This window comes from Staurois parvus, unplaced genomic scaffold (genome assembly GCF_062004578.1).
Source record: "Staurois parvus isolate SC_StPar_1 unplaced genomic scaffold, SC_StPar_1.0 ptg000175l, whole genome shotgun sequence".
Classification (NCBI taxonomy): domain Eukaryota; kingdom Metazoa; phylum Chordata; class Amphibia; order Anura; family Ranidae; genus Staurois; species Staurois parvus.
In genome coordinates this window covers 4,389,178-4,411,241 of record NW_028317971.1, presented here as the reverse complement: position 1 = coordinate 4,411,241, position 22,064 = coordinate 4,389,178, and the positions used below count along the sequence as shown (strand labels likewise).

The window sequence follows — 22,064 nt, the reverse complement described above, 5'->3', positions numbered from 1 at the left end:
ACTCTGCCATGTGCCACTTTCAGGTCTCCTCACGCTCCTGCTGGTTTCCATTTTGTCATAGGTTGCTGTATGGCCTCCCATTGCTGCTGCCTCCACCGCCACACTGTGGCTCCAAACACTGGTTTTGGCCCCGTGACTGCCCAAATGAGTGAAGTGTGCGGTGATTCTAAGATCGACGGCACTCATCTGCATGTCATACTGACAGACAGTATTATTTCTCTTCCCCAGCAGACTCCAAGGGCATTTAAATTAAAGGTACAGTGTTCTGCACTAATATTAAGTCTCTCTGAAGCCTAGAAACACCCTTTTTTAAGTTAAATTCACAGCGAATTTATTCGACTCGAATCGAATATTGTCCACGAATTCGCCGAATCAGTCGAATCGAATTTTTCATTTCTTCGCTCATCTCTAAAAATAAACCGTAAGGCCTAAGTCAAATGGGATGCAGCCAACTTACAAGCCGACCTCAATGCACTGTTTAATTGGGCAACTATGTGGCAAATGAGGTTTAATGATGATAAATGTAAGGTTATGCACTTGGGGGCTAAGAATATGCATGCATCATACATACTAGGGAGAGTACAACTGGGGGAATCAATGGTGGAGAAGGATCTGGGAGTTCTGATAGATCACAAGCTTCATAATGGCATGCAATACCAAGCTGCGGTTTCTAAAGTGAGCAAAATCCTCTCTTGCATTAAAAGAGGTATAGATTCCAGAGCGAGAGATATCATTTTACCCCTGTACATATCATTAGTAATACCTCATCTGGAATATGCAGTTCAATTTTGGCCACCAATTCACAAAAGGAGCATTGGGGAACTGGAGAAAGTACAGAGAAGGGCAACCAAACTGATACGAGGCATGGAGGAGATCAGCTATGAGGAAAGATTAGAGGAACTGAATTTATTCTCTCTTGAGAAGAGGAGATTAAGGTGGGATAGGATCAACATGTATAAATACATCAGTGGTTCATATAGTGAACTCGGTGTAGAGGTATTCACCCTGAGGTCATCACAGAGGACAAGGGGGCACTCTTTACGTCTGGAGGAAAAGACATTTAATCTCCAAACACGAAAAGGTTTCTTTACAGTGAGAACTGTGAAAATGTAGAGTAGACTCCCTCAAGAGTTGGTTCCGGCCAGCTCAATGGATTGCATGTATAGGTAAAGTTGATCCAGGGAATATTTGATTGCCTCTTGGGGGATCAGGAAGGAATTTTTCCCCTGCAGGAGCAAATTGGATCATGCTTTGCTGGGGGTTTTTTTGCCTTCCTCTGGATCAACTGTGGGTATAGGATTATAACTTTTTTTTTTTAAAGGTTGAACTGGATGGACTTTTGTCTTTTTTTCATTCAGAATAACTATGTAATTGAAAGATTACAGGCAGCCACTCAGGGTCTTACACATGCCACAGCCATAATGCAAAAATGATACCACCAAATGCAACCCATTCTAGAGAATAGGGCTGCGCTGCAACTCTAAGTCAAATTCGTGGCTCCTGCTTGCGAAACAATATCTACGTGGATAAGCCCTGTTTAGCTGTAAGGAAAAAATAAGTATTCCTGAATTTGTGGGAACCACTGATCTACAACCCTCTGAAAAGAGATCCACCATAAATTACTTTTCAGAGGGGCAGTAGAGACTGCCGCAGGTGTGAACATCGCCTAAGACTTTGCACACCTTTTGTTTTTACACACCTGGGATGTATATGACAGATTTAAGCTGTAAGTTCAGTTAGACTTTAGGGCTAGTTCACACTAGATGCAGTTCAGTGCGCTTTTTTTCTGCATCAAAAATGCATGCACAGTATTTTCCATGTATTCAACGGCCCAGGTTCACACCAGTGCAGGCAGTTCCAGTCAGTTTCTAGTGCAGAAAAAAAGTAGAACATGTTGCATTTTTCTGCACAGAAACATACTGGAACATAGCAAACTGCATCAAAACTGCACCAGAACTGTGTGTGGTGTGAACTGCAAGCAAAAATGTGCCCAGAATGCATCCGGAGTGCATTTTTGTAGTGTGAACTGGCTCTGTTTGCTTTAATTCAAGTATTATTTTGGAAGTTACAAGCTCTTTAGGATTGTATATTAAATAATGTTTCACTTCCACAAACTGCATCATCCATTAAAGTGATAGTAATGACAACCAAAAGAAACTGATTTTTATATAACATCCTGATACAAAAACGTCTCTTTAGTGGGTATACTCGTCTGTTATTTAAATGCTAATTGTAATTAAATTTTTTATGTCAGTTTCTAATAACGTTGGCACCCGGCCTGCACTTAATATATATCACTCCACGGGTGGAATTGTTTCATCAGAAGACAATTCCATTTCAAATTAACATATTGTTTATCTGTGTGAATCCTCACAGCAGAAACACAGCAAAGAAGGAGGTTCCCTTCAGAATATACCAAGCTTTAATTAAATCTATGTGTGCCATTTATGGGACCTTGTTATAATAAGCTATATCAAGCAAGTTGAACTTCTCTTATGTAAATTCGCCTTATTACAAGTAATAAAATAATAAAAACACAATACTAATAATACGTTGTAATAATAATAAATAATCTTCACCATCATCATTATAATAAAAAGATTAAAAAATAAATAATAATAGTAATAGGGTCATAGAGTTCTACTTTGTCTAGCATCCTAAATACATTCATATACTCCATACCTACTTTCATTTTCTGACATTAACCAAAGAAATGACAGCTAGACTGTGACTGGTTGCTATGGGTGACAATTCTATTTTCTTTGTTCTCTTTCAGTACATGAGATCTATAGTTCAAAGAGTAGTAATGTGCAGCAACCCGCAGCAGTTAATCATATGTCAGCTTTCATTAGTCTCATGACACTGTGCTGTGAAAAGGAAGGGCCTGTACAACACAAATGAAAATGGGGGGCTTGATGCATATACCTGGAGCTCGCTGATTGCTTTCCAATGACCAGTGTAAAAATGTAATTTAAGCCAGTTGCTGCACATAAACACACCAGCTTTGCTATGTACTGCTTATATGTATCATAGTTATAGATTTCAGCATCTATAGGCATTATCACTGCAGTATTCTTAGAGTCTCACAAAAAGAAAGTGCTCCAAAACATCTGGTCTACAAAAGGTGCATTCATCCATATAGTTCATACTGGCATGTCTTCGCACCTGGAAGCGTGCTGAATGCAGCCCATTGCTAGCATATGTGGCATAGTTGGTTAATATTTGCTTGAACATGTTGTTTTTGCTAATATACATAACATACAGGCTGAATTATAAATGCAAGAGTAGAGATGAACAGGCACAGTGATTGCTTTGTTAGGCAGATACTCACAATCCACCTCTTATGCTATTGACTACTATTATACTGTTGACCTCAAACACATCTTTCATCTAGATCCAATGGGAATATTGCTTGTACGTAAGATCAGAGTGTAGATGTTTGTGAAGTGGGATTCACCACCTAGTGCGAAGTTATTTACCGGAGCTTTAGTTCTTTATCAGAGGTTTCCTTAATAATCAAGTATGGTGCTTTCTTAAAAGAGTATAATATATTACAGAGAATGAGGAACACCACTCTACAATCCTCAGCACCAGAGTGTGATTCCTAATTAAACCTACATGCCCTTAGTTAGGAAGTCCGTAAATGGTGCTTGAAAAAAAAATTGTATTACATGTGGTGTCAACCTGTTGTGTTGCAAACCTTAAGCCAGCCATAGACGGATTGAATCTTGGCTGGTTCAGTAGGGCCCGGAAGAGATTCGATCTATGTATGGATAGGCTGATTATACTGAAGTTGACTTGAAGTTGACTTTAGTAAAACCAGCCTGTCGAATTTTTTGCATGTGACTACCGCCGGGGGCTATAGTCGTTAGCAGTAACTATTGTGTTCTGTTGGCAGGGAGGCTCCCTGCCAACAGAACACAATATTCCCACGGGGTGGATTCCCCCATCAACACTAACTGTGTTGATGGGGGAATTGAGTGATTTTCTTTCCTGCAACCTGTGGCTGCAGGAAAGAAAATCAAATTATCTATGGCTTGTCTTAGTTTGGACAAGCAATTAAGCTCATCACTATTTAGGCAGCTGATACCTATTCTACTAAGTAATGTATAAAGAACTTAAATGATGGTCAGAGATTTCATTCTGAACATTAAAAGTTGACCTCTTACTTACATGTTGTGAAGTACACACCAACCACAATGTGGGTCCCCAGAGCCAAGGCAATCACTGCATGTTGTATACTGGCCACAGGATTCTACGGGTACTCGAGTTAGCTGTTAAGGAAAAAGAAGAAATGAATAATATATATGTAACATATAACAGATATTTACCTTTTATTATTCTTTCACTAGCAACAGCATATGAAAATACAAAACAAAGCCAAATACGTATACATTTAAGAACTATCAGGAACTAATGAAAGATCAGGCTGTTAATTACTATCTAAAGTCATTAATAACAAAAAAGTAGCATGCCCTGAACACTGCATACATTTCCAGATATACAGAATATACATAAACAGATAATCAGAAAGCTCAGCATTTTTGGGTTTATATAGCCAATAATAAATTGTTTTGAACATATTCCTCATAGTACAAGTCTGATAACTGAGTAGCGTAAGTGCATAAGAGCAAGGTGGCCATATATCTTTTATAATGTACCTCACCTACCCCCTTCTTTATTGGACACTAAATAATAGATATGAATTTTTTAAGTCAAATGGGAATGTATTTTGTGGGTCTACCTTATGCTGAAAGCAGAAAGCAAGCCTTACCCACTGTTTTATTATTTGTCTGCTCTCATTTTCCCAGCCTGTGTCTGTCTGTCTGTATTGATTAGATTCCCCTTGGCTGAAGGCCTGGATAGAACATGGGAGCCTAAGCTCATCCCTTGAGCTTCGTGGGTAGCAATGTTCTGAACTCACGTTCTGAAATATCTCATCAAAATGTAATCTATAAAGAATGTCTCTTTAATCAGTGGAAACACTGCCCTCTTTCACTGCCTTCTCTGCTCCATGACTTCTGCACCACCTGTTGGGCCCTGTTTTTATCATAATAAGGTTAGATCTCGTGTGTCTAGCATATAGAATGACTTTGTTTAACAGCTGTATAGTGATCTGCATTAAATTGTGCCCATGGTTTGTGCCTTATGTTGCTCAAGTACAAATACCAATCAGGATTCAATATTGTAACTGTTGGTATACTATACTTCTAACTGCTGGAGTTAACTATGAAATCTTTTATTAAATTTGGTTCAGCTTCCTTAGGATATAGATTTCTGAAAATCTACAGTATGTGAACATATACAGTCATATTTCAGATTTATGTTCATGATATAAAAAGAGGATTTATCAAGCAATGAACATCAGATGGCAGTCATTCATTGGTAAATGACCTCACCGCTTAAACATCTTTATTTTACCTCTGCAACTGTGCATGCTTATAAAAGCCACACTTTGTTGGCTTTGCCTTTATCTAAAAAATGAGAGGTTTCATAGACTAACCTTATTAAGGGAAAAATTTCATCTTGTTCAATAAACTTTTCATCTGACTTTAAAGCCCCACGATTTGTTGCCATTGTGCTTACCCAAGGCATAAAAACAGTTATTGCCTAAACAATCTGAAATTGCATGCAAAAAAACTCTTATTGGCCAAGTGGTGTATTGTTGATTTTGTCTTGAAAAAAGTAAATAGTCATTTTACCATGTCCCAAACCCAAACCAGATATCACGTTTAGTATTTAAGCATTCAAACATATTCCTTAAAAGTGCTACACCAATCATGTGATCATGAAAAGGTGACAAATCGGAGAAGTATGTCTGATTGGTGTCTAAGTTGGCCACATATTAACAGTGTTCTGCTCTGCACAGCCTAGACAGCCTCAAATTTCAGTGACCAGGGGGTCCTTCTCCAACCTCCACCACTGCCAGTGCTCACTAAAGACATGTCAAGCTGAGGCAAAGTGTGCTTTCTCCCATAGAAACTAATGGGTATCTTCCCACCATCAGTGGGACAGAATACACAGCATGGCACTAACTCCTCCATGTGCTTTACACTGCACAGTGGACAATCATCAGCACTATCAGAATCCCCCAGGTCCAAGTACTCCCAACACAGGTAGTCCTCTAGCACACACTAGAGCCAACTACCATCACTAAAGGAATACCCTCCACTTCTCAACCTGTGTCAGATATGAAGAACGTGTTGTTATATCTTAGGAGTACACTGCAATATGATATTTCTGCTATGCTGGCAAAAATTGCTTCTATGCAAGACCTTGTTGACAGAGTGTCCATAGTGTTATCAAGATAATTTTCATCAGCTTATAACAATCTAGATGACTTCCTTAACAATGACATGGAAGTACAATGAGTCAAAACAAAACTTGTTGACATACGGGATCGCTTTAGGTGATACAACATAAAATTCAGGATTCAAGATTTCTTTCAACAACTCCTAGTGAAGCTAGTGGCAAATTCCAAGGATTATGAACTGAATGTTGACAAAGCACATGGTATCCCAAAACTAACCTTTGTATTTAGAAATGTTCCCAGAGATGTCCTTTCTGGGACTCATATTTCCCACATTAAAGAGAAAGCTATTTCAGCAGCCAGGAGGAATCTCTTTCTTTGAAATATATGGGAATCTCCTTGTTCACTGATCTATTCCAAGTCATTATTCAAAGCAGACATGAACTTGCAATGATTGCTAAAGCCCTTGTAGACTATGAAATCCTGTACAAATGGGGCTATCTCACCAAATTAATGATTTCCAATTAGGGCAAAACTTATGCCATATTTACACTGAAAGCAGGCTTCAAATTACTAAAGAAGTGGCAAATTCGACCTGCTAATGTCCCTATCTTCAATAAATTCACTCCAACAAAACTGCAAACTGAATAACATGATCAGAATAGGCTTTTACAGTTTTTTCACAATGTGTTTTTTTGTCTTCTGACTTTGCTTTTCTTTGTTTACCAATTTCTGTTATAGACACTCCCGAATATCCTGATGATGCTACACTACCACATTTTGCTTATCCTGCTGGACATACATTTTTTCAGCTCACCTTTCTCACTTGAAAATATTAGGTATTTTTATTATTTGCTTTAATTCATCCTGGTTACCCCATGTTTATCAGTGGTGTACCTATGACCATTAAATTGTCATCCACAAATGCTAGAGGCCACAATAGCCCCTACAAGCATTCTGCACTAGTGACAGAAACTAACAGCTTGAAATGTGACCTATGTACAGAATATACACTTTTTCAGGTCCAAAATGCCCACGCTAAACTTCAAAAGCATTTCCCACATCTATCCAGCTAACTTGGAGAAAAAGAAATGTGGAAAGAAATTTTTCCATTTCATCATACCCAGGGCTGGTACATTTTTGGGATATGTAATATGAACAATAAGTTATACATTTTGGTTATTGTTTATACTTCCAGTGTAGGACAGATCAATCTTATATGAAATATCCCCAAAATCCATGATCTTAAAATAGAAAAAAAAATCAATAATAGAGTTGGATTATTCGCTGATGACAGACCATCTAATCTCTTTACCAACAGCAAAAAAAATAATACTCACCTTCTTTGATGAGGTCTCATATTATAGGATCAATTCAATTAAATGAAATTACAAATCCTAGCACTCAATATACCTAAAACAAATCTAACTACTCCACACATTTCCATACTCATTGGCCTATATCTCTATCACATATCCCAACATCCAATTACCATCCTCCACAGCCAATTTATAAGATTTAAATTAGCTACTAGAAGATACCCAAAGGAGCTAAACAATCTGTCTTAAACAGAACTATCAAGTTTGAGGAGAATAACAATTTAAAATGAAGATACTCTCCAAGATTTGATGCTGTTAGTACTGTTTCCATATCACTACACAATGCATACTTTAATAAACTACAAACACTGCTTTGTCACTTTCTTTGGTAGGGAAAAACCTAGATGCACTTTTCAGATTCTTACCAAACACAAATGGAATGGAGAATTAAGTCTATACACAACCTTCTCACAGAACACATTCTAAAATCTTTTACTGCCAAATGCACAGTACAACAGTCCTCAAAGAGAACACTACTGATATATATACAAAAGGCATTACTTCACCCTGTGCTAACAATACACCATACAGACTTTCCTATATTCTGCTTACTAAACACTCCCACCCTGAAACAAAATGGAATCACGCAGTTCTACAATACACTGAGGGATAAACTTATATAAACCATTCTCAATGTTAAAATGGGAACAGGAAATCAGCAAATCATTACCTGTCTCCAAATGGTGTTCAAATCTTAGGTTACATACTCAGCTACCCAATGTACTAACTATTGGAAACTATTACAAAAAGTGATTCACAGGAGGCATTTTCTCACAATTCTCCTTTGTATATTCCTCACTATGCTGAAGAACATGTGGCCCCAATGGGGCACTGCCACATATATTCTGAAAGTGTAAGTTCTTCTGGTCATATTGTAACCAAATTTATAAACTTATTTGAAACATAGCTTTTCAATCTATTCCAGGACAGTAGTACTATATGTTCTTTTTGCATCCAAACTGAATATCAATCGTTAATGGCATTTTTGCAACCCTCTGGGACTTGCAGAGGTTATTGGAGTCCTAAATCCACAATGTATCTATGAGCATATGTTTGCCCTAAAAACCACCGTCCATATAGAAAAAAAGGCTTATCCATCCTAAATGAATTGCACTACAGAAACATTTTGTTCTATAATGTATATACAGTTGCAAGAAAAAGTATGTGAACCCCTAGGGATTACATGGAGTTTTGCATGAATTGGGCATAAAATGTGCTCTGAACCTCATCTAAGTCACAACAATAGAAGAACACAGTCTGCTGAACATAATACTACACAAACATTAGATGTTGCCATGGTTTAATTGCACATAACATGTAAACATTCACAGTGCAGGGAAGAAAAAGTATGTGAACCTTCGGACTTAATAACTGGTTGACCCTCCTTTGGCAGCAATAACCTCAACCAAACGTTTCCTGTAGTTGCAGATCAGACCTGCACAACGATCTGGAGTCATTTTGGACCACTCCTCTTCACAAAACTGTTTCAGTGTAGCAATATTCTTGGGATATCTGGTGTGAATCGCTCTCTTAAGGTCATGCCACAGCATTTCAATCGGGTTGAGGTCAGGACTCTGACTGGGCCACTCCAGAAGGCGTATTCTGTGCTGTTGCAGCCATTGTTTTGTTGAATTACTTGAATGCTTCGGGTCATTGTCCTGTTGCATCACCCATCCTCTGCGGAGCTTCAGTTGGCGGACAGATGGCCGTACGTTTTCCTGCAAAATGTCTTGATAAACTCTGGAATTCATTTTCCCATCAATGACAACAATCCGTCCAGGCCCTGAGGCAGCAAAGCAGCCCCAAACCATGATGCTCCCTCCGCCATGTTTTACAGTGAGGATGAGGTTTTGATGTTGGTGTGCTGTGCCTTTTTTTCTCTACACATAGTGTTGTGTGTTCTTCCCAAACAACTCAATCTTGGTTTCATCTGTCCACAGTATATTTTGCCAGTAGTGCTGTGGAACATCCAGGTGCTCTTTTGCAAACTTCAAACGTGCTGCAATATTCTTTTTGGACAGCAATGGCTTCCTCCGTGGTGTCCTCCCATGTACTCCATTCTTGTTTAATGTTTTCCTTATTGTAGATGTATCAACAAAAATGTTAGCATGTGCCAGAGATTTCTGTAGGTCTTTAGCTGACACTCTGGGATTCTTCTTTACCTCATGCAGCATTCTGCGCTGTGCTCTTGCAGTCATTTTTACAGGACGACCAAGCCTAGGGAGAGTAGCAACAGTGCTAAACTTTCTCCATTTGTAGGCAGTCTGTCTTATCGTGGACACATGAACATCAAGGCTTTTGGAGATACTTTTGTAACTCTTTCCAGCTTCATGCAAGTCAACAATTCTTGAGCGTAGGTCTTCTGAGAGCTCTTTTCTGCGAGGCATGGTTCACATCAGACAGTGCTTCTTGAAACCAGTAAACCCAAAACAGGTGTGTGTTTTTTAAGGGCAGGACAGCTGTCAGCAACACATCCAATATCATGACACTGATTGGAGTCAAGGTTGGCTCACTCCTGGCTCCAATTAGCTCTGGGAGAAGTCATTAAGCTAGGGCCTCACATACTTTTTCCTCCCTGCACTGTGAATGTTTACATGTTATGTGCAATTAAAGCATGGCAACATCTAATGTTTGTGTAGTATTATGTTCAGCAGACTGTGTTCTTCTATTGTGACTTAGATGACGTTCAGAGCACATTTTATGCCCAATTCATGCAAAACTCCATGTAATCCCAAGGGGTTCACATACTTTTTCTTGCAACTGTACTTAGCATAGGTAGCATAGCATCATAGATATCTGTTTATGCTAATTCTTTAAATTTTTTTCATGTGCTCAGTCATAAAATTTATTTCAATACACCTATTATAGATATGTTACATGTGACCATAAGTTATCCACTTGGAGATTCTTCTTGGTGGTTCATTATCATAATCATAACATTTCTGCTTTTTACCTCTGATATTGTTGTAGTGTGTGCCTCAACAATCGGTATCATATCTTGTATTACCAAACTAGTATGCTCAATGCAACTGTATGTATAATAAAAAAAATGTGTACTAATATATGTATACATCAAAATGTAAAAAGGGGGTTACAAGCCTACCGTTTGTTGATAAATATGCTCCATTAGGTATTTATATGTATTAGGTATTGGTGCATACTGGCAATGGATGTATATTTATAAACTAATATACAAATTATTTCAGTGAATGGTAATGTCTTGGAAAGTTTACTAAATATTTAATATTTATTATTGTCCTATATTTTTCAAAAAGCAATACATCCGAGGAGACAGGAGTCTCCTATCAGGACAGGAGGTTCTATAACTAAGACATAGGGCAGAATAGACAAGGGGGGGGGGTAGTTACTAAAGCTAGAGAGTGCAAAATCTGGTCTATTAACGAAACAGATTCCAGGTCTTAATGTCAAATTTTAATTGAACAAGCTGAAGTCAGAAGCTGAGTGTCTACCATGCACAACTGCACCAGATTCTGAATGATCCAATTTTAGTAAATCCCCCCCCCCCCATTTTGAATGGCAGGAAATTTCAGTGAGACAATAACATTTCCACTTTAGCATTCGTCTTTTTTCCCTATCTTTAGAGCCAGAACAGTAACTGGGCTAAGTGTTTCTGTGAGACAAGCACATCAGAACTCATCTGTCTTTGGCAATCAGATAAAGACTTTCCTCTTCTCTTTCATGTACATTCCTTTTCTGTGCTGGAACTCATGCAATCATTCCTCTCTGAAGCCTAGACCATCGTAACCACACAAAGTGCTCTAACAATTGGGACCCTCATTATTTCTGAATGCAGAATAAATAAAATGTGTAGTTGACTGACATTTAACACTCTCAAGAGTATGATGCTTTTAATTATATTTTCAGATGTTTTCCAATAGGATCTGCCTAAGTTTGTTAAACTTACAAAAAAAAGAGTAACACCATATAATTACAAATTGCTTTTTGCATTGTTGAAGATGCATGTAAGATATTGACACAGAACAAATCGAAATGGCAATTTTATCATTTAAAATAAACATTAAGCCAAACTTTGTGGTGAGGGATGAACATTTTCTAAGGAACCAGATAGAGGAAAAATTATATTTAGAAAATTATTTCTTTTTTTTTTTATATGGCAGCAAGTGGCTCCTGTTACTAAAAAGAAACAACATAAATGAACTGAATCATAACACAATCATCTCATGACTGTGACTATCTTAAAGCACAACTATAGCAAACCTTTTTCCTTCTAGATCAGCAATGGGCAAACTACGGCCCGCGGGCTGTATACGGCCCGGCGGACCTTTTAATCCGGCCCGCGGATGTGGCTGTCAGGATGTGTGTAGGCAGGGCAGCGTGACGAACGTGAGGGGAGGGGAGCTAGGCTCCTCTCACAGTCCGCCCTGAAGACCGGAACGGCGTGGGAACACGGCGAGAGGAACGCGCGGAGCAAAGGTAAGTGAATTGACACAGGGGGGACTTGGCTTACTACTTGGGGGGGAATAGTACTGTGGGGGATGAAATACTATATGAGGGATGAATTAATATGGGGGATGAATTAATATGGGGAATGAATTACTATAGGGGGGATGAATTACTATAGGGGGGATGAATTACTATATGGGGGATGAATTACTATGGGGGATGAATTACTATATGGGGGATGAATTACTATATGGGGGATGAATTACTATGGGGGATGAATTACTATGGGGGATGAATTACTATATGGGAGATGAATTACTATGGGGGATGAATTACTATGGGGGATGAATTACTATATGGGGGATGAATTACTATGGGGGATGAATTAGTATATGGGGGATGAATTACTATGGGGGATGAATTACTATATGGGGGATGAATTACTATGGGGGATGAATTACTATATGGGGGATTAATTACTATGCTTACTATGGGGGAATATTACTATACTTACTATGGATGACACATACACATCATTCATCTACTCTTGGTCCGGCCCCCGGGTCCAATATATGAACCCATTGCGGCCCTCAAGTCAAAAAGTTTGCCCACCCCTGTTCTAGATAGAGTAGAAAAGGCTTAGAACTTGTGTAGGGTTTCTCTTTGCTTTTCTGTCTTGTCCCATCTACATGTCAATACAGCTAGCAATGGAATACTTACAGACATACTAACCCTTGCACACACTATCCAAAGCTACAAAAAAACATTTTTCACATGAGAGGAAGGGGCGTAAGTCATATGCTTCTCCATACCATGAAGTGTGTACAAAAAAAAAGTTATTTTTATATATATATATATATATATATATATATATATATATAAATACATTTTTTTTTGCTAATTTACACTTACACACAGCAATCTGTACTTCGAGCTTGAGGGCCCTCTAAATTTACAAAGCTCCACACAAGATGTATACAATTTTTGATTAGCAAACTTTAATGGAAAAACATTCAAGCACGCTAAGTTATGAACTGAAATAGCTTTCAAATAATTGCTTCTTTTCTGTACAACGAATTGGCCAGTTAAAAAAGTATTTTGTGTAGACATACTCTGCTCAAGGGTTATCGGTAAACGACATACACAACAGTTTGCTGAAGTAAAAAAAAAAAAGAACTCTACTGGGCTCAGCTGAACAAAGTGTTTTTCTGTTGAGTTATACAGTACTCCCACTCCACTCTCTGCTTACCAATGTGTCTCTCGCTCCTGGAGTTATGTTAAACTAAACAGCAGGTCTTTTAGCTGGGGAAAAGCAGGGTGAACAGCTGCAATTTTCTTTTCAAAACTCCTACAAAGCTCATTTTTTCCTGCCGAAAAAGCTCATGAGAATTTTGAGAGTACATAAAATACCCCTAAGATATTACGCTCTACAATTGAAAGAATAATAATGCATTTCATGGTACTGAGACACATTGTTTGGCCTCTTTTAATAATCCGTTTAATTATTATGGCTGTCAGGCTTCATATCTGGAAACACTATGTAAAATGCAATCTAACAAGTTCTTTACATAACTCCTGGGTGAAGGGAGATGGGTGTATTGTTAAAGCCCATCTCTGGGCATGTTTTTTTTTCTACTTTGTGAAGGATTGTAAGAATTCTGTTGTCTAGCCCCTTGTTGGTGTTGTATACAGGTGAAAGGTACCACTAATCCAGCACTGCAGAGGTACTTATACAATGCTTTGCACGTTGGGGGCTAATTATACAGTATTCAGCACCTACTAATAACCCAATTCCAGAGTACTGCAACAATTCTTTGCTTTGCTTAAAACACTTCCATTAATACTACAGTATAGGTAAAAAGTCAACTTCAAAGTAAAATTGTACAAACCTCTGCTGAAAAACATTAAATTACGCATTTCCTTCTCTTTTTTGTAAAATGCTATGGCAGTGCTTTGCATGCACCCATTCAAAGCAGATCTGTAGTTTGAGGTGCATGTTGAGAGATGTCTGCAAGGTTCTTGCCCTTTACACATTATTGTGGGTTTCCTATAACCTACAACAGTTCTTCCCAGTCTCTAGTATATTAGAATGTTTTTTTTTCACATTCAGAGAAGCTATAGTCTGGCCAAAGTCAGTCCTCTAAACACATACCAGGGCATGATACATGTACAAGTATGTGGAGCCACAATATATTTATCGCTAAATAAAGTAAACTCCAACCTTTTCTCTATAGACTTTTTTTTGATGGTCAAGGCTTAAAAATTGGGCTCCGTGTACCTTACAACAACTCCCCCAGAAATGGAGGCTCAATTTTCCAGATCTAAAACTGTATAACTTAGCATTTCTAACTAGATACATAAGGGATTGGATTCATGGCACCTCGATGTACACAGACACTCAGTTGGAACATTCAGACACTGGAACATTCAGTTCTCCTAGAGTCCTCTGGACTTCCTAGCCTTAAACAGTGGCACCATGCAGGTCTTCATTTTGTAATTTGTAGATGTTAACAATAAGCGACCTCTCCTCTCCAATACAGCCCTAGAGATATTTTCATACTTGTACATTTAGAATAAGTGGATCTACCCAGAACCCCCCACCATTTCTTTGTTTATAGGCAAACTCTCTTATGTTTTTCACATGTAATGGGTGAAAGTCTCCTTGCGTAAGGAGTCACGGGTCCAAAAATTCTATGATATCTGGGAATCTTTCATTCAAACCTTGCCTAAAGATACCCAACAATTAATAGTACAATGTTTTCAATATACACAATGGTTTCAAACCAGACTGTTAACCAATGACCCTCCAATTGATATCCCACCCTCCAAACAAAATTGGAGCCTCTCCTCTTTCCATCATCTGCTAGTTGTTAAACCAAATGCTATCCTTTTTTTGTTTCTTAATGTCCATCCTTTGACCCAGCACTGATACCTGGTTCTCAAATTATACTAAAAAATTGTATACTTTCAATTTTGTATTGTTCTACTGGACAAATGTTGTGGTTGCTTGTTAACTGCATTTCTGCATAAAAAATAAAAAAACAATGGGCTCCTTGTCAGCAGTTTACCCAACTATCTGGTTTGCTGTTTACAGACCTCAATAACTCAAGAGCAGTGGTTCAACTGGCAGCTCTCCTCTGCCTGAAAGAGACTGAAAGTAGACAGCTTTTGCTATGCCCTTTCTGCCTAAAAAAACAAAAACAAAAAAACCCCAAAGAACACATGACATTCTGTAATTCGTATGTCATGAGTGCACCCTCTGGTAAAGATTTTTTTTTTCTTAAACACAATGTTTATATAAACTGTAAGTAATGAGGCATAAAATATCAGTTTAAAAATGATAATTTTATCAGACATCTTAAAATAAAACATTTTAGCTTTAGAGAAATAATTGTCAAAAGTATAAGCCCCTCAAAACAGTATGATATTTTCCCTGGGTCAGTTTCTGTCTGAATTTGACTTCACATGCAAAAGTAGAATTTACACATTCATGATATATAAAGGTATACTTGTTTTTTTTTTAATTATTCTTATCTGCTGAGAGATTACGTGTACATAGAATATTCACAATACATACACAATGTAAGCTGTGAAGTAATTGCAGCTCAGTCAAGTCTTGGCTTACAAAGTTGCTGTGATAAGACCAACTATAGTGCACTATATTTACAATATACTCATATCAATACAACATAACCTTCTATTTATGAATAGACAGTGTTTTTATAGATGGGTATTAGTTATCTCTGAAAAAATAAAATGGAAAGCACATGGAGAAGGTGGAATAGACCAGAGTGAAACAGATAGTGGTTTACAGTTACCAGGGTGAAAATCGCTTGAAAATTCAAAGGCCAGGATCCAGCTACAACTAATTAGCTTGGCTACAGAAGGGCAGCGAAGGAGCCAGGGAGGGAATTGCTACTCCCACACATGACAAACAGGCTTTAGACCTTCAGTCCGGCAAATTCTTTCACTCAGAGAAATAAAAACAATAGTGACAGAGAGATGGGCTCATTACAAACCACACATGTTATTTTATCCAAACATTCTAGAGAAAAAAGCAAAAAGATTTCAAAGACACCAGACTTCTTTCACATTGGGCTAATCTTCTTTTCCTTCTCCGATGAGTGATTTCAGCCAGCTTCATTAATGTTTTATAGTGTTAACATATGAGGATAATTGCTTTTTCTCCAAAGCATATATTGGTAATGCTTCCCAAGAAAAAGAGTGTATATAACATCTAGGTATAAAATTATTTTTCTCACTAAAGATTGTAATTAAAAATTGTGGGCAGCTGAGCCCAATAAGAGAGAGTTTACTTATGCATGCTGGAAATCAGCTTGAGATGCTACTGGATACTCTGCCAGCTAGGAAAAAATTAAATGAATGTCTTAGCAATTAAAGTATATCCAAACTCAGAAACAAAAAATGTATTATATTGTAGCATACAAATCCTTAGAAATGATGGCATAACTATTTTTTTTCAAGGCCAAGAATATTTTCTGCAAGTACAGAAAAACACTTTTGATTCTGTGAGAAAAATTGTTTCATTCATACAGCCTGTGGACTGAACTGAAATCTCAAACAATGTTAGCAGCTCTCAGCTATCTACTGTGAACTCCTCAGCTCTTCTGTGAATTACAAAGCAACACCCCTCTACTTAATGGATATGAGGAGATGGCCAGGTGTTTGTAGTCCAAATCAGAAGAGCAACCTAGGGTGACAGTGCTGTTCCTTATTAGATACTGTACAGTGCAGTGAGTATGTCACCCTGGTAAAGAAAATGTGTTACTGTCAGGGTCACCAAGTGAAAATAAACCTGGGAAAAAAAAACCTAATGCATTAATAACATATAAGGCCAGTGCATAAAAAGGTTTGCTTTCAGGTTGAGATACACTTTAGATTCATAGAATTAATGTGCTTAAAAAACTGTTGGGAAATCTAGCCTGGGGTATGAGCACTTTCCCAGCATTCTGAATCACAGCAGTTCAATGAGCACTACACGCTGACAGCTGCTAAGGCTGTCAGGATTTATAGTCTCTCATTTACAGATGACTGTGAATGAGTGACGCAGCCGTGTGGGCAGAGCCCCGCACAGCCACATTTTTAAAAAATTTGACAGCTATCAAGGTGGGAGAAGATCCCCCGCTAGCTGTCAAAGCAGGGATCAGGGAGGGAGCAAGGGGCAGTCTGATCATAACATGTTACACCCTGAATATGGGTGTAACATGTAACATGTTAAGAGAGGTTTACTTATCCTTTAACTTTGCTCACAGAAGAAACTGTAGCTTGATTTATTACACTGCAGGATTGCTTAGAAAGGGGTGTTTGTAATCAAGTCTGAGGAGTAAGGTAATTGATGCACATGTAACTATTTCAATTTCTCCTAGAGATGGGTGTTAAAGGATAAGTTCACATTTTGACAAAAATAATAAATGCACACAGGTAAAAATATACTATTCATTTATTATTTTTGTCCAAAGGAGCCTGTAAAGCATTCAGTAGATCGCTGCTGCCATGCAAGTCTCCTGCAGACCTGTCAGAATATCTGATTGCTGTATGGGATGTATAAACAAGCAGAAGTTTCAATGAATTACCACGGAACTCCACAGCGCCGTAATAATTCACTGAAAACTACAAGCCCACAGCTGCTAGGGACTTGTAGACACTCATTCACAGAACACTGTGAGGCTGGGTTCACACTGATGCAGTCTGGAATTAGCGTTTTCTGTGTGAATTCTGCACCGCATCAAAATTGCGTCACGTTCATGCGAACCACTGTGGGTGTGTATGTTAAGTTAACAACACCCCAAAATCGGTCCGGAAAACGTGGTGCAATGTGCAGAATTGGATCACATAGGTGTGAATACCCATGCAATCCGATTCTAGAGCAGACCCAAAAAAGGGTCCTGAACCTTTTTGGTGCGGATGCAGTGAGATTTGAGCCATACATAATATATGGCTCAAATTGCACTGCACACAATTCGCATGTGATTTGCACAGGAATGCAGTGTGGTTCCTGTGCGAATCATATACGATGTACCACACCGCATGAGTGTGAACCTAGCCTGAATGAGTGATGCAGCCGTGTCGGCGGAGCCCCACACGGCCGCGCTGTTTTCAAATCTGACAGATAGTACACGGAAACTTCTCCCCATACTATCTGTCAGAGGGAGGGCGGTGGGAGCGGCTGCGGATATGGGAACCCTAAAAACGGGTGGAACATGTAACATGTTCCAAAGGTGAACTTATCCTTTAAGTTACTTCCTGATTTAAAAGTAGTGAAAACATTTGCACAGATATGGCTTTGTGGTAACCAATACTTATAAATAAGGAGCAATTAACTGCAGTTACTACATTCATTGAAGTTGGCTGGAGTTTGGCTGCATTGCTTGCTCTCCCTATCCATCCACAGTTGGCTCTATGAACCTTCTGAGACTGTGATTTGGCGTGTGGACATTATAGTTACTGTTATGTTGCACAGTTGGTTCTCCAACCAACTGACATGAAAATTATGGTAACTATTAAACAAACTGCTCCAGGTGAAACTAAGCTCACATGACCATCCACTAGGGCAGGGTGCTGGTCAAGTTGACCTTGCCGGCTGGTAAATTCCAAGAATATGAACATTTCACCACACAACCTGACTGTGAAAAATATTTTTCTTCTTTTTTTTTAATGACACAAGCCACAGCTCTTACGCATTTCATGATTACAAGTGCTTTCTCAAAGAGCGAAACAGCATATGTAAGTGGGAAAAGTGCATGAGCAACGTCCTGTGCCATTTAATAAACTAAGAAAAAAGTTTTCCACTTTCTGATTCTGCAGTGGATCCTTCATATTCTTGGTATGGCAACTTTTGGATCAGATAAGGGATGTATTATAGAAACAATTTAAAATATAATTACAGGCAAAGCTTTTTTCTTAGTTTTGGACAGAGTGGAGATGGATTAGGATGTATGTCAGGCTTTTTATTGCTACCTGGTCCTCTGTTAGGGAGATTCACCCTCTCTATTCCTCCTGTGTATCATTATCATTGAAAGTGATTTTAAAAGAAGATCCCACCTTTTGGGTTGTCCCCAGAATTGTAAAAGAGGGAAAATCTTCCAACACTAGTTCTGGTGACCTGGGGGAGAGGGTGTCAAGAGATTCCCTTAATTTGCAAGCCTTTCCTCCCACTTCTTGTTTTGGCTATGGGACAGGAAGTGAAGGAAAATCTCCCCAAAGGGACACAGATGGCAAAAAAAAAATGACTGGGGTTATGACCCTTCCTTACTCTATCCAAAATGCAAAAAAAACATTTTTCCCTATAGTTTTACTTTAGGGTTGAACTCCAGACTTCAACATACATGTTTAACATCCGTATGCTTATTGTTTTACCTGGATAGCTGGACTTTAGCCAGCTATTCGAGTGATATACACAGCTCTACTAGCCAGTAAAATTTCTCTGCTATGTCCTTGTTTAGCATTATTTCTTCCAGGGTCAGCATTACTGATTGTTTAGTACAGCCTTTCTCAATCAGGGTGCCTTGAGGTTTCTTCAGGGGTGCCTTGGCAAAATGTCTAAAATTGCCCAAAACTTGTATACAAGCCTGCGGGTGGAACAAGCCTGCCTTTTAGCTACACAAAGTCACAGGTTTTCATTGTACACCATTAGGACCTTCTAGCCGCCGGTGTCCTGACAACCAATGACAACATCAATGATAAGGAGGATGCCAGTTGCCTGCACAGCATCCTAGTGTGACCCTTCCGCCCCCCCCTTTCCATCAGTGCCAGGGTCACATTAGATCAGTGATGGAGAAAGACTGAGGGAGAAGTGAAACGCTGGAATACTACACAGTACCAGTGTGCAAAAGTGTATTTGCTTTGGAAGAATAAATCATCTCTAATGTTGGGTGTCCTACATGTGTGGATGTTCATGCCTTTTATAAAACTAATAGAATAGTTTTTCACATTTTAGAATGGGGTGCCTCGGGACTGCCCATCATTTTAAAGGGTGCCTCAGGACTGTCCATGATTTACTTGACTGAAAAAAGGCTGAGAAACACTGGTCTAGTCAGTCTCCTGTTTACTGGACAGGGGTATTGATGAGGATGCACTGTCCAATAAAGATGATGGAAGCTGAAAGGTGGCATAATAAGCTGAACTGCTAAGCAAGGAGATGAAGTGCCTATTGAGGAACTACATGGGACACCTATCCGGATGTGCAGTGTGTTAAATGTTCTCAGAGCAACATGCACTAGGAAGTTATAGACATTGTGATCTAGACAACTCAGGCTTAAAGTGGTAGTAAACACTTTTTTTTTATTTTACTTACAGGTACACGTATAATAAAGCTTGCCTGTAGGCAAAAGGAATATTTCCTAAACGTGCACCCTTTAAGAGATATTCTCTCTTTATTAGAGTCAATGCTGTTCCTTCAGAGCTGTGTGCCGCAGCCTGGGAGTGACGTCATCGCAGCGGTGACAGCACGCCGCTGGAGGGATTTGTTTTAAGGTAAGCTTTACATAATGTGCTAGTATGTGATGCATACTAGCACATTATGACATTACCTTGCAGGTAAAGGTAAACTTTTTTTTTTCTTTCTTGCAGTTTACTACTGCTTTAAGCCACATGAGGAAGATTTGCAGCACTGAAAAAGAAGCATTGATTCCTATTAGGTGTAAATTTAACCTCTTTCCTACCATGCTATAGTTGAAAGATGGCTACAGCGCAGTTGTCTAGTTCTGGGACGATGTCCATGGACATCACTCCAGAACATGCCCCTGGCACGCACCCGGCGCTGTCGATGATCACGGGGTATGGTAAACAGCCAATCAGAGCGGCCTTTTACCACTTGATCAGCTGTGTCCAATGACACAGCAGATCACCGGGTAAATAGAGTTGCTGGTTATCGGCTGCACTTTCCTCAAGCTGTCACAGCATAAGGAAAGTACTGCCGTTAACCGGCAAGTGATTGGCACTGATCATCAGGGCACTGATGATCAGTGCCCTGATGATCAGTGCCCAGCAGTGCCAACCACCTGTGCCTATCAGTGCCACCCACCTGTATCCAACAGTGCATCCCACCTGTACACATCAGTGCCATCCACATGTGCCCATCAGTGCTACCCACCTGTGTCCTGAAGTGCTACCCACCTGTGCCCTGAAGTAACACCCACCTTTGCCCAGCTGTGCTACCCACCTGTGCACAGCAGTGCCACCTATCAGTGCTGCCCAGCAGTGCCACTCATCAGTGCTGCCCAGCAGTGCCACCCATTAGTGCTGCCCATCAGTGCCGCCTACCAATGCTGCATCATCAGTGCCGCCTATCAATGCTGCCTATCAATGCCTCCTATCAATGCCCATCAGTGCTGCCTATCTGTACCACCTCATCAGTGACCATCAGTGCTGCCTATCAGTGCCCATCAGTGCTGCCTACCAGTGCATCCTCATCAACACACATCAGTGCAGGAAAAAAATTACGTGTTTGCAAAATTTTATAATAGAAACAAAGAAAAACTTTTTTTTTCCAAATGTGTGCTCTTTTTTTGTTTAAAGTGCAAAAAATAAAACACCCAGTGGTGATTAAATATCACCAAAAGAAAGCTCTATTTGTGTGAAAAAAATTGTAAAAATTTCATATGGGTACAGTGTTGCATGACCGTGCAATTGTCATTCAAAGTACAACAGCGCTGAAAGCTGAAAATTGCCCTGGGCAGGAAGGGGCTATAAGTGCCCGGTAGGCAAGTGGTTAATGATAGGTTCACTAAGGTCATTATACATTAGTATATTTTTAATGCATTAAGTTTAGTAGCAGATGATGTCATGAAGGAACATGATGATTACGGCCATTAACACAATGTCAGAAACAATGTAAGTTATTGTATATGAAAGTTGTTATTTCATGTGTAGTGAAATAAAGCAAAAAACAACAAAAAAACTATTTTCTCACAATGAAAGCCAAACTAAAAAAAAGAAAAATAATAAAAATAACCTTCACATCATCAGTAGAGCTGTACTATGGAAGCATA

At 39.0% G+C, this 22,064-nt stretch overlaps 1 protein-coding gene across 1 annotated transcript in view; it reads right to left on the bottom strand.

Moving 5' to 3' along the window:
* Positions 1-22,064, bottom strand: part of PLXNA4 (plexin A4) — a 925,294-nt gene that overhangs the window by 399,087 nt on the left and 504,143 nt on the right. Inside the window, exon 5 of the mRNA XM_089676880.1 lies at positions 4,174-4,274. Coding sequence (XP_089533006.1) covers positions 4,174-4,274 — 101 coding nt within the window. The remainder of the gene's footprint in view (positions 1-4,173; positions 4,275-22,064) is intronic.